The sequence below is a fragment of the Monodon monoceros genome, unplaced genomic scaffold (genome assembly GCF_005190385.1).
Source record: "Monodon monoceros isolate NGI ecotype Baffin Bay Population unplaced genomic scaffold, NGI_Narwhal_1 Super_Scaffold_14, whole genome shotgun sequence".
Classification (NCBI taxonomy): domain Eukaryota; kingdom Metazoa; phylum Chordata; class Mammalia; order Artiodactyla; family Monodontidae; genus Monodon; species Monodon monoceros.
The window spans coordinates 71,761,770-71,775,649 of record NW_021703770.1 but is presented as its reverse complement, the minus strand read 5'-3'; the positions used below and the strand labels follow the sequence as shown (position 1 = coordinate 71,775,649).

Sequence of the window (13,880 nt, the reverse complement as noted above, 5' to 3'; positions counted from 1 at the left end):
TTAACACACCTGGTAGAACAAACTGACCCACTGTGATTTTTTTTTTTTTTTTTTATCCATTGTATTTTAAACTTGCCAACATGAACTCCTGTTGCTACTGTACACAGAGGGAAGCATTTGTTGGTGTTGGTCTATGGCTGGTTTGTCCCCAGCTTCATAGACAGAGCTGGCAGCACTGTACCAATATTATACACAGTCATGACGGCTCCCTTTTGCTTCCCTCAAGAACAGTTCTAAATCATGACCTCACTCTGTAGACCCTCTACCCTTAATCACTCTTAACTGAAAAAAAATAGAAGTCCACAAATGAGAACTTCCCCAGTCCCCTTCTTCCTGCTTACAATCTTACCTGTGGTAGCAGTTGTCCTGCCCTCTTTTGCTCACATCCAGGAGGAGATGCTTTCTCTCCAAGGCTACAGTCTCTTTCCCTGGGCATTACTTTTCATTTCTTCCACAAGTTCTTAAACTTCATCAGTTATCTGTCTCCTCTTGCTTCTTTCACAGATAAATTCACTGCCTTTATCCTAAAAGTAAACTAAACCAAATCAACAATTTCAAAACATTTCTGTGTACCTTACCCTCTTAAAGGTTTCTGCTTCTCTCTTCTCCTTAACAGTCCAAACACAGCTTCTACATCAAGCCCTTACTGAAAGTGCTGTTGCCCAGTGGAAGTCAGCTTTGTCCTAATGACAAGGTCCAGGCACCTCATTCTTTTAAACCCGTGTACCAGCAGCCATGGCCTTGATTTCTTGGATGGGCAGTCTGGCTCTCCTTGTCTGCTCTCCTCCATCCCAATGTTAAATTTTACTGTTCCTCGGGGGTCATCATTTCTTCTCACATCATATAATCTTTCTTTGTTGTGTCATCTACTTTTGTGTCCAAATAACAGGAAAAGGGACCCAGTTTCGAAGTATTTTAAAGTATATTTAAGTATTTTATTTTAGCAAAATGTTTCTACTCATGGAATGTACAAGTGCAAAATATCCCAAGAACTCATTTAAAACATTATTCCTTTAAAAATAAATTTATCTCAATTTGTAAATTGTTATGTGTGAAGGTCATTACAAACAAGTAGCTGTTTTGGGGGGGGAGGAGGAGGGAAACAAATCTTTTTTTTAAAAAGTTTTTACTTATTTGGTATGGGAGCAAGTAAACTGTTAATCGTTTAAGTTTAGGTATGGAGCATATTATTTGAACTTACAGAAAATTTTGGCATTTTCCAATTCAGTTCTGTTTTGGACAAAGTGGTTTTTATCAATAACAGATTTGAATAAGTGCAATACTATGGGACTGTTGAAGTATCTGTAAAGGGATAAGGTTAGGTCCTAAGTACCACCAGGACTACTAGACTTGTAGCTCTGCTGTTTGTCTCAGAAAAAGAATTTGAGACGAAAGGAGTTTTTAGGAACTTTATTTTCTAAAAATTCATCCTACCTATATGTTTTTTCGTACATCTTGACTTCGTTAAAAATGAGTAGAAACAAAGACAAAGGCTTATCTGGATGCAGGTTTAGAATCAGCCCAATTCAGCTTTTAAAGCGCGAAGGTCCACCAGCAGGAGTTCGGCACTTGGCCGCTGTGAAGCCCTGGCCCCCCAGCAGCGCTGTATGACGTTCTCCAGCCTCTTCCCGGGGATGGAGGCGGTGAAGACGGCCGCCGAGAGGGCCGGGCGAAGGTCGTAGGCCACCACGGCGTAGAGCACGTGCTGTCGCTCCCCCGAGTAGGGCGCCTCCCGGGTGGTCATCTGCCAGAGCGTGATGGCGAAGGAATAGATGTCCGCTCGGGGCGTGACGGGCTCTCCTTTCAGGAGCTCCGGCGCTCGGTGGGTGTAGGTGCCGCCCAGGTGGTGAGGGGCCCGCAAGCACAGCACATCTTCCAGCCTCACGGAGCAGCCGAAGTCACCGATTTTGCAGACGTCCTGCTCGCTGATCAGAATGTTGGCCGGCTTGAGGTCCAAGTGCACGATGCTCTGTGAGTGAAGGAAGAGCAGGCCGCTGACCACATCCAGGGAGTACTTGAGACACTTTTCCAGCCCCAGCTGCTCCCCGGCGCCGCAGGCAGGCCCCTGGTCCTCGGGGCAGCCGGTGGCGCCGTAGATGACCTGGTGCAGAGTGACGTCGCCCCCGAACTCCATGATGATGGTCCCCAGGCTGTCGAAGCCCGCGGGCGTGCGCGTGCTGGCCGCCACCACGCGCACTATGTTGGCGTGGCGGAGCCGAGCGATGTTGAGCTCGGCCCAGAAGCTGCGCCGGGAGGCCAGGCGGTTCTTGGTGCGCTTGCTCACCTGCTTGATGGCCACGGGCACGCCGTGGTAGGTGGCCTTGTACACGGAGCCGAAGCCGCCGGCTCCCAGCCTGCGCAGCAGGCGCACCTGCTCCCAGTCGATGGAGCACCAGGCCAGCCGGCGCGGGAGGCGGGGGGCCCGGGGCGGGGTGCCCCCCGCCAAGAGCCTGCCTGCCGGCCCCGGGAGCTCGCAGGGGCTGCTGCAGGGCCGCGAGTCCCCCGACGGGGACAGGTCGCCCGGCAGGTGAGGGCGCCGCGGGAGAGGCGAGGGCATCCCTCCGGCCGCGTGGACCCCGCCGGGGCGCCGGTGAGCGGGCAGGGCAGAGGAGACCCCGCGGGCCTGCAGGCGTCGCTGGCTGCCGCCGCCTCTGCTCCACCCCAGCGTTTGTCTCCTCTGCTTCCTCTGTCTTCCCCAAATGAGCCCCATCTGTGCTGGTACTCAGCGAGGGATTTTATCAGATGGGGAAACAGTCTGAACGAAGCACGACAATCCCATTCAGATGAAAGCATTTCCCTTCAACGCTTAAAGTGCATTCGTATAAAAAGAAGCCCTGGAGAAGGGTGCACCGGATAAACCGCCCCGAGCGGCCCCAGGCCTCACCCCTCTTTTACACAATTTCTTTAATTATTATAAAGCAGGCTTCTTCCCCCCAAGTCTCATCCGCTGAGCGTCATCAGTCCTCAGACTAAAGAGACCACAACAGTGCAATGAAATGTTTTCACACTTTGCAGGCTATAATGATTGTCAGTTTATTCTCCAGCTGCATTAAATCACTTCCAGCAGTTATCGGCAGGAAGAATTGAAACACGAACAGCTGACATTTGTTGAACCGATTACCGGGAAAATTAGGTGCAACGTTCATATAGGGATAAAAAATGGTAATCTGAAAGTAATCGATCCAAACAGAATCACTGATACAGGTCAAAACACAAGCCCCCTAAATTCATCGGAGAAAGGAAAATGCAGCTTACGTAGCAAATTAGCAAGATTTTTTTTTTCACATCTTTATTGGAGTATAAATCCTTTACAATGTTGTGTTAGTTTCCACTATACAACAAAGTGAATCAGCTATATTCTTAGCAACCTATCAACTCCCTAGCAGTCCTTCAGGTCCACCCAGCCAGCTCACTTGCAGAAGAGATTCTAGGCTTCTCAACAAATGACTTACAGAAGTTTTGAAGCAGTTTTGAAGGTAGAGGAGGAAAAAGCACAAAAATGATTCAGAGCCGTGACCAGAGCTTCAAATAATAACAAATATGAGAGAATCCCAGGAGAGGAAAAATCCGAAAAAATAAGAGCGGCACAGAATCATATAATGTGCCTCCCTATAATGTGGAAAAACAGATGTTGAAATTAAATCCAGGGTCGTGCTGTCCAGCTGTAAGTTCTTCCGTTCTAATTTTTATAATAAAAAAACAATTTTCCTTCCATACCTTTGGAACAAAGACTGACAATGTTACGCTGTTCGAGAAAAAACAAAGGAAAATGAAAGGATCTGCCTTTTGAAAAATCAAATGGTAAAGTTCTGTCCTGACTTACTGCACTTAGAGCATGTAGGTGATGTGTAACCACATTTTTCTAATGATAGGTCTATGCTTCTGAGGATAGGTCTATGCTTCTGAAGTATATCTGTTCCAAGAAGATGTTAATAAACACAATCCATTTACATAAGCCATTGAAAGTCCTTTGAGCCCTAGGATAAGATTTCTGTTCTATCAATATATTACCCCTCTGACTTAGCATGTGTTATCACGTATAATATTCAACCTGTTTGAGCCTCAACCTTTTTACTTAAGAAATTAGGATAATTATTAAAGTAAACTTTTTTATTTTGGAACAAAGTTTGGGGAGCCCTGTCTGGAGTAATAACAAAAATCTAAAAAATGTAAACTATGAAATATTTTAGTAGAAATGCAGTTGTGTCAAACCTGACATATGAAAGGATGGCAGTGAATAGAGAAAAATAAGAAAGCAACAAAATTATATTCTATAAGTGTATACTGCAAACTCTATTTAATAGCCATCGTATAGTTGGAATTATAATCTAGGGCTCTGAAACTGTTATATGGTATCGGGAATACTGTGAATATTAGCCAGATAAGAGCAGTAGAGTGCCTTAACCTTCATGGTATTATACACAATGCAAAATGATGTGACTTATTATAATGTAATCTTTATTTTTAAGATAATAGCATAAACAATTCATTCTTCACAGTTTGACTTTATTATTTACATAAAATGTAAGGTATTAATGAAAATAATGGTATTCTGTCCATTCACAAATCCCAAGTTCATTAGATCCATCTTCTGCCAATACGCCCAGGAGTATTTAATTGAATATCCAATCTCTGGGGCCAAATGGCCTGGGTTTCTTACTGTCCCCCGGTTTCCTTGTCTGCAAAATGAGGAAAATATGCCTACATCAGGATTGTTGTCAAGATTAACAGAGTTCCAAATACTATCAGGGCCTGATTAGTAATACCTAAATGCTAATTATTATTTATGAAACTCATAAAAAGATGTATGTGGGATTATAACAATAAGATCTGTCAGACAGTATTGGTTTAAAATGTACCCTACCAGGGCTGAAGTAACATCATTTTATCATGTTAAACCAATTTAAATTTTAATTAGAGTATTTTTTTCTGCACTTAAGTTTTGTTTGAGGTTAAAGGCATAAGGGCATGTGGCCTTATTGTTATACACTAGAGATTTGGAGGGTTCACACTGATCTGATCAAATGCGGTAACTTTGTCATCCTGAAATAAATTAGGCAAAGAATAAGACGTGTTGAAAACAGAGGATGCACTGTCTCCCCTAGAATTGCAGATGAAACACAGGGAAGTCGAGGGACTGGGCACCTACAGGTAAGAAAAGGCTCTCAGGTTCTAAGAGTAAATGGAGGCTTGACATTTTCTGCTCTTTGACTGACAGCCTGGCTGTGAAGAGATCCTTCAGCATCTGGCAAGCGACAGCATATTTATCACAAGATGTGACAACAGGTGACAGAATTAATAGCTTATTGAATTTCATTTCAATCACAGAGACTGAGGGCAGCGCTGTTGGAGGAGTGTCTGCATACAAGTATTACATGCTTTAAAGATTTTGTTTGAGAGCCTCTACTTGGGGTAAAAATTCTGATATCATTTTGTAAATAATAGTTATTATATATTATCTTATTTTTTTAAAAAAATTATTTATTTGTTTATTTATTTATTTATTTATCTGGCTGCTCTGGGTCTTACTTGCGGCATGCAGGATTTTTGTTTCCACCTGTTGAATCTTTAGTTGTGGCATTCGGGATCTAGTTCCCTGACCAGAAATAGAACCCGGGCCCCGTGCATTGGGAGCGCAGAGTCTCTTTTTTTTTGAATTTTTTGAATTTAATTTTATTTATTTTTTTATACAGGAGGTTCTTATTAGTTATCCATTTTATACATATTGGTGTACATATGTCAATCCCAATCTCCCTATTCATCACACCACCACCACCGCACCACTTTCCCCCCTTGGTGTCCATATGTTTGTTCTCTACATCTGTGTCTATTTCTGCCCTGCAAACCGGTTCATCTGTACCATTTTTCTAGGTTCCACATATATGTGTTAATATACGATATTTGTTTTTCTCTTTCCGACTTCACTCTGTATGACAGTCTCTAGATCCATCCACGTCTCTACAAATGACCCAATTTTGTTCCTTTTTATGGCTGAGTAATATTCCATTGTATATATGTACCATATCTTCTTTATCCATTCGTCTGTCAATGGGCATTTAGGTTGCTTCCATGTCCTGGCTATTGTAAATAGTGCTGCAATGAACATTGGGGTCCATGTTTCTTTTTTTTCTTTCTTTTTTTTTTTTGTGGTATGTGGGCCTCCCACTGTTGTGGCCTCTCCCATTGCGGAGCACAGGCTCCAGACACGCAGGACCAGTGGCCATGGCTCACGGGCCCAGCCGCTCCGCGGCATGTGGGATCCTCCCAGACCAGGGCACGAACCCGCGCTCCCTGCGTCAGCAGGCGGACTCCCAACCACTGCGCCACCAGGGAAGTCCCCCATGTTTCTTTTTGAATTATGGTTTTCTCTGGGTATATGCCCAGTAGTGGGATTGCTGGTTCATATGGTAATTCTATTTTTAGTCTTTTAAGGAACCTCCATACTGTTCTCCATAGTGGCTGTATCAATTTACATTCCCACCAGCAGTGCAAGAGGGTTCCCTTTTCTCCACACCCTCTCCAGCATTTGTTGTTTGTAGATTTTCTGATGATGCCCATTCTAACTGGTGTGAGGTGATACCTCATTGCAGTTTTGATTTGCATTTCTCTAATGATTAGTGATGTTGGAGCATCCTTTCATGTGTTTGTTGGCAATCTGTATATCTTCTTTGGAGAAATGTCTATTTAGGTCTTCTGCCCATTTTTTGATTGGATTGTTTGTTTTTTTAATATTGACCTGCATGCGCTGTTTATATATTTTGAAGATTAATCCTTTGTCCGTTGATTCGTTTGCAAATATTTCCTCCCATTCTGAGGGTTGTCTTTTTGTCTTGTTTGTAGTTTCCTTTGCTTTGCAAAAGGCTTTAAGTTTCATTAGGTCCCATTTGTTTATTTTTGTTCTTATTTCCATTACTCTAGGAGGTGGATCAAAAACGATCTTGCTGTGATTTATGTCAAAGAGTGTTCTTCCTATGTTTTCCTCTAAGAGTTTTATAGTGTCTGGTCTTATATTTAGGTCTCTAATCCATTTTGAGTTTATTTTTGTGTATGGTGTTAGGGAGTGTTCTAATTTCATTCTTGTACATGTAGCTGTCCAGTTTTCCCAGCACCACTTATTGAAGAGACTGTCTTTTCTCCATTGTATTTCCTTGCCTCCTTTGTCATAGAATAGTTGCCCATAGGTGTGTGGGTTTATCTCTGGGCTTTCTGTCCTGTTCCATTGATCTATATTTCTGTTTTCATGCCAATACCACATTGTCTTGATTACTGTAGCTTTGTAGTATATAATGAAGTCAGGGAGTCTGATTCCTCCAGCTCCGTTTTTTTCCCTCAAGACTGCTTGGGCTATTTGGAGTCTTTTGTGTCTCCATACAAATTTTATGATTTTTTTGTTCTAGTTCTGTAAAAAATGCCATTGGTAATTTGAAAGGGATTGCATTGAATCTGTCGATTGCTTTGGGTAGTATAGTCATTTTCACAATATTGATTCTTCCAATCCAAGAGCATGGTATATCTCTCCATCTGTTTGTATCATCTTTAATTTCTTTCATCAGTGTCTTATAGTTTTCTTCATACAGGTCTTTTGTCTCCCTAGGTAGGTTTATTCCTAGGTATTTTATTCTTTTTGTTGCAATGGTAAATGGGGGTGTTTCCATAATTTCTCTTTCAGATTTTTCATGATTAGTATATAGGAATGCAAGAGATTTCTGTGCATTAATTTTGTATCCTGCAACTTTACCAAATTCATTGATTAGCTCTAGTGGTTTTCTGGGTGTCATCTTTAGGATTCTCTATGTATAGTGTCATGTCATCTGCAAACGGTGACAGTTTTACTTCTTCTCTTCCAATTTGTATTCCTTTTATTTCTTTTTCTTCCCTGATTGCCGTGGCTAGGACAAAGTTATGTTTAATAATAGAGGCGAGAGTGGACATCCTTGTCTTGTTCCTGATCCTAGAGGAAATGCTTTCAGGTTTTCACCATTGAGAATGATATTTTCTGTGGGTTTGTCGTATATGGCCTTTATTATGTTGATGTAGTTTCCCTCTATGCCCACTTTCTGGAGAGCTTTTATCATAAATGGGTGTTGCATTTTGTCAAAAGCTTTTTCTGCCTCTATTGAGATGATCATTTGATTTTTATTCTTCAATTTATTAATATGGTTTATCACATTGATTGATTTGCATATATTGAAGAATCCTTGCATCCCTGGGATAAATCCCAATCGATCATGTTGTATGATCCTTTTAATGTGTTGTTGGATTCTGTTTGCTAGTATTTTGTGGAGGATTTTTGCATCTATATTCATCAGTGATATTGGTCTGTAATTTTCTTTTCTTGTAGTATCTTTTTCTGGTTTTGGCATCATGGTGATGGTGGCCTCATAGAATGAGTTTGGGAGTGTTTCTTCCTCTGCAATTTTTTGGAAGAGTTTGAGAAGGATGGGTGTTAGCTCTTCTCAACGTTTGACAGAATTCACCTGTGAAGCCATCTGGTCCTGGACTTTCATTTTTTGGAAGATTTTTTTTTTTTTTTTTCCGGTATGTGGGCCTCTCACTGTTGTGGCCTCTCCTGTTGTGGAGCACAGGCTCCGGATGCGCAGGCTCAGTGGCCATGGCTCACGGGCCCAGCCGCTCCGCGGCATGTGGGATCTTCCCGGACCAGGGCACGAACCCGTGTCCCTGGCATCGGCAGGCAGACTCTCAACCACTGCACCACCAGGGAAGCCCTGTTGGAAGATTTTTAATCGCAGTTTCAATTTCATTCCTTGTGATTGGTCTGTTCATATTTTCTGTTTCTTCCTGGTTTAGTCTTGGAAGGTTATCCCTTTCTAAGAATTTGTCTGTTTCTTCCAGGTTGTCCATTTTATTGGCATAGAGTTGATTGTAGTAGTCTCTTAGGATGCTTTGTATTTCTGCGGTGTCTGTTTTAACTTCTTCTTTTTCATTTCTAATTTTATTGATTTGAGTCCTCTCCCTCTTTTTCTTTCTGGCTAATGGTTTATCAATTTTGTCTATCTCCTCAAAGAACCAGCTTTTAGTTTTATTGATCTTTGTTTCTATTTCATTAAGTTCTGCTCTGATCTTTATGATTTCTTTCCTTCTACTTACTTTGGGTTTTGTTTGTTCTTCTTTCTCTAGTTTCTTTAGGTGTAAGGTTAGATTGTTTATTTGAGATTTTTCTTGTTTCTTGAGGTTGGCTTGTATTGCTATAAACTTTCCTCTTAGAACTGCTTTTGCTGCATCCATAGGTTTTGGATTGCCATGTTTTCATTGTAATTCATCTCTAGGTATTTTTTGTATTCCTCAGTGAACTCTTGGTTATTTAGTAACGTGTTGTTTAGCCTCCATGTGTTTGTGTTTTTTAGTTTTTTTCTCTGTGATTGATTTCTAATCTCATAGCATTGTGGTCAGAAAAGATGCTTGATATGATTTCAATTTTCTTAAATTTGCTGAGGCTTGATCTGTGACCCAAGATGTGATCTATCCTGGAGAATATCCATGTGCACTTGAGAAGAAAGTGTAATCTGTTTCTGGATGGAATGTCCCGTAAGTATCAGTTAAATCTATGTGGTCTATTGTGTCATTTAAAGCTTGTGTTTCCTTATTAATTTTCTGTCTGGATGATCTGTCCATTGGTGTAAGTGAGGTGTTCAGATCCCCCACTATTATTGTGTTACTGTCGATTTCCTTTTTTGTAGCTGTTAGCAGTTGCCTTATGTACTGAGGGGCTCCTAAGTTGGATGCATATATATTTATAATTGTTATATCTTCTTCTTGTTTTGATCCCTTGATCATTATGTAGTGTCCTTCCTTGTCTCTTGTAACAGTCTTTATTTTAAAGTCTATTTTATCTGATATGAGTATTGCTACTCCAACTTTCTTTTGATTTCCATTTGCATGGAGTATCTTTTTCCATCCCCTCACTTTCAGTTCGTATGTGTCCCTAGGTCTGAAGTGGGTTTCTTGTAGGACAGCATATATATGGGTCTTGTTTTTGTATCCATTCAGCGAGCCTGTGTCTTTTGGTTGGAGCATTTAATCTATTCACGTTTAAGGTAATTATCAATATGTATGTTCCTGTTACCATTTTCTTAATTGTTATGGGTTTGTTTTTGTAGGTCCTTTTCTTGTCTTGTGTTTCCCACTTAGCAAAGTTCCTTTAGCATTTGTTGTAGAGCTGGTTTGGTGGTGCTGAATTCTCTTAGCTTTTGCTTGTCTGTAAAGCTTTTGATTTCTCCATAAAATCTGAATGAGATCCTTGCCAGGTAGAGTAATCTTGGTTGTAGGTTCTTCCCTTTCATCACTTAAATATATCATGCCACTCCCTTCTGGCTTGTAGAGTTTCTGCTGAGAAATCAGCTGTTAACTTTATGGGAGTTCCCTTGTATGTTATTTGTCATTTTTCCCTTGTTGCTTTCAATAATTTTTCTCTGTTTTTAATTTTTGTCAGTTTGATTACTATGTGTCTCAGCATATTTCTCCTTGGGTTTATCTTGCCTGGGACTCTCTGTGCCTCCTGGACTTGGGTGGCTGCTTCCTTTCCCACGTTAGGGAAGTTTTCGACTATAATCTCTTCAAATATTTTCTCGGGTCCTTCCTCTCTCTCTTTTCCTTCTGGGAGCCCTATAATGCAAATGTTGTTGTGTTTAATGTTGTCCCAGAGGTCTCTTAGGCTGTCTTCATTTCTTTCATTCTTTTTTCTTTATTCTGTTTTCCTGGCACTGAGTTCCACAATTCTGTGTTCCAGATCACTTATCCGTTCTTCTGCCTCAGTTTTTCTGCCATTGATTCCTTCTAGTGTAGTTTTTATTTCAGTTATTGTATTGTTCATCTCTGTTTGTTTGTTCTTTAATTCTTCTAGGTCTTTGTTAAACATTTCTTGCGTCTTCTCGATCTTTGCCTCCATTCTTTTTCCGAGGTCCTGGATCATCTTCACTATCATTATTCTGTATTCTTTTCTGGAAGGTTGCCTGTCTCTGCTTCATTTAGTTGTTTTTCTGGGACTTTATCTTGTTCCTTCATCTGGTACATAGCCCTCTGCCTTTTCATCTTGTCTGTCTTTCTGTGAATGTGCTGCAGGATTGTAGTTCTTCTTACTTCTGCTGTCTGCCTTCTGGTGGATGAGGCTATCTAAGAGGCTTGTGCAAGTTTCCTGATGGGAGGGACTGGTGGTGGGTAGAGCTGTGTGTTGCTCTGGTGGGCCGAGCTCAGTAAAACTTTAATCCGCTTGTCTGCTGATGGGTGGGGCTGGGTTCCCTCCCTGTTGGTTGTTTGGCCTGAGGCCACCCAACACTGGAGCCTACCCGGCTCTTTGGTGTGGCTAATGGTGGACTCCAGGAGGGCTCATGCCAAGGAGTACTTCCCAGAACTTCTGCTGCCAGTGTTCTTGTCCCCACGGTGAGCCACAGCCACCCCCTGCCTCTGCAGGAGACCCTCCAGCACTAGCAGGTAGGTTTGGTTCAGTCTGGGAGCACAGAGTGTTAACCACTGGATCACCAGGGACGTCACTATCCTAATTCTTAATTACAGTGTAGAATTCCAATTTTAAGCCTTTGGGTGTTATATTTCTTTTTGAGCTTGACTGTGCTTTAAAAAATTAGGGGTATTTGCTTAAAACCCATTCTTATAATTTTAGCTTTATACGAATACGTATATAGTTATATACATTCCACCAAAGGAGTAAACACAAAGTTGTGTTTTACAGCGCCCCAGTGCTTTTTGGAAGTAAGGCAGTTTTTAAGTTGGTAAAAACAGAATTGCTTACAGTCTTGTGTGTGTGTCTGGATGGATGAATGGATAGATGATAGGTTTTGTATATATACATGTAATTCTTTTTAGTGATTAAAAATTGCCTTACTCGCTATCTCTTATTAGATTAAAACTTTAAAAATATGACTTTCTAATCTATTTATATCTATATAAAATATATAATATGTCTTCTCAATGCCTCTTATTAGATTGAGACCTTTTAAATTTGAAATGCAAACAATTCCTTTCTCACCTGACCTTCTGCAATCTAGACTAATCTGAGGAGAGATTTACTTCATGTTCATGTATTCTGAAATACTTAACTGTTCTATAATGGACAAAAAGAATGTTCTCATTATTTCTAGGGCATGCCTCCTTAACAGCATGAGGATTTCAGGGCTAATGCTTTAAAGCTTAATCTTACATGAGATAAAAAACTAGTGCTCCTATAGTGACGATCCTGGCACCACTGGCCCACATGTTTGGAAGTGGAACATCAGGAAACTTGGAACTCCACACAAGATGATTTTAGATGAATCTGGCGGAGGAGGAGCCCAAGTATTAGAAGGTCTTTAGGGATTGTTGAGATCGGGGAGCCTGGGGTACAGTCTCAGTGGGTCCTATTTGGGCAGGAGGTGGAGAAAGAACCTTCTGGAGGGCTTCCCCTCAATATTTCTCTGAACGTGTTTAGTGTGGTTTTGGCCGCTTTCTTGGTAGCTTGTGTCAGAGCCTCGTCTCCTCTTTCCGTGATACTGTGAATCAATCTGGTTGTCATGGTGATTTCCCTGGTTTTCTTTCAGATGTTTCAGTATATCATAGTCCCAGGATTCATAAAGGGGAAATTAAAATTTGGGGTCATCTCTAGTGTGACTGTTGTGGATTTCAGAGACCACTCACTGTGATGGGCTGGTACTAGCAGAAGAAAGCTGGAAAATCCTTTCTTACATTCAGACATGGTGGTGCCCATGTTGTGTCAATCTAGCCTAGGAAGGAAAACAGGATATTAAATCCCTTTATTGGCTGTCACAGGAAAGATATAAAAAGGGTGTGTGTGTGTGTGTGTGTGTGTGTGTGTGTGTGTGTGTGTGTGAAACAGAGCCTAGACAAAAAGATTTAATTTCTGATTCTTACCTGAGGCTAGAGGCTGCTGAACTCAACAGAGTTGAGTACTGGGTCCTTACGTGGTGACCTAAGACAGCAAAGGGCAGGTGGGGAGGGGATGACAGAGGCTTCTAAAGGTCAATTCTGCAGCCTCACGGCTGAGCTCGGGCCCCCTGCTGCAACAAGTTCTGCTGACCATGCTGAATTCTTGTGGAAATAAAGATCACGGTCTCAGACTTTAAGACTCCATCACTTACTACTAATCTGTACTCAGCACGAAGAAACAGAGAAGCATACACACATCAGGGGCGTAACTCCCTGGCCTTCTCTGGACCTTTTGCTTGCTCTTTTCATCACCTTTTTGTGAAACAAATACGAGGAACTTAATTTAGCAACTTCGGCAACCCACTTACTTGGGCAACTCAGAACATTTCTGAGAATTATTTTTGCGTGTGTGCAAGGGTCGCCTATGAAACAATGAAGTATGTGAAAGGGGGTCCCTGTGTCATACAGGAGTTGTGGGTGCTTCTGGGAGGAATGAGTAGAATCTTTACCTAAACATTTCCTAGAGCTTCAACTCAGGATACCAGCGAGCACTTACTAAATGCAGTTGACCCCTGAATAGCATGGCTTTTTGGATGTGCAGGTCCATGTAAATGTGGATTTTTCCCAATAAGTACATTCTACAATACTACATGATTCATAGTTGGTTGAATCTGAGAACGTGGAACCTCAGATATGGAGGGATGACTGTAAAGTTATATGCGGAGTTTTGGCTGCATGGGGGTTGTTGCCCCTCACCCCACGACGTCCAAGGGTCAAGTGTATATGTTCCTTTATTCACAGAAACATTTGATTTTAGGCTTTTGTATGTATTAGATCACTACTGTATAATTTTAAACTGTCCGTGGACCGATCGACTGGAGGCTGATTTGGGGTTTATATGTCCCAATTAACACTGACACATTTCAAAGACCATTAATTTACAAATTACCAAAAAAGAACAGCATGGTCTCTTCCAAAATTGAGTG

The 13,880-nt window shown here is 41.5% G+C and overlaps 1 protein-coding gene across 1 annotated transcript; it reads right to left on the bottom strand.

The window, feature by feature from the left end:
• Nucleotides 1-1,516: 1,516 nt before the first annotated feature.
• Nucleotides 1,517-2,557, bottom strand: MOS (MOS proto-oncogene, serine/threonine kinase). Its single transcript, XM_029222447.1, has one exon. The coding sequence runs from the start codon at nucleotides 2,555-2,557 to the stop codon at nucleotides 1,517-1,519; it is 1,041 nt and encodes a 346-aa protein (XP_029078280.1).
• Between the last annotated feature and the right edge of the window lie 11,323 nt (nucleotides 2,558-13,880).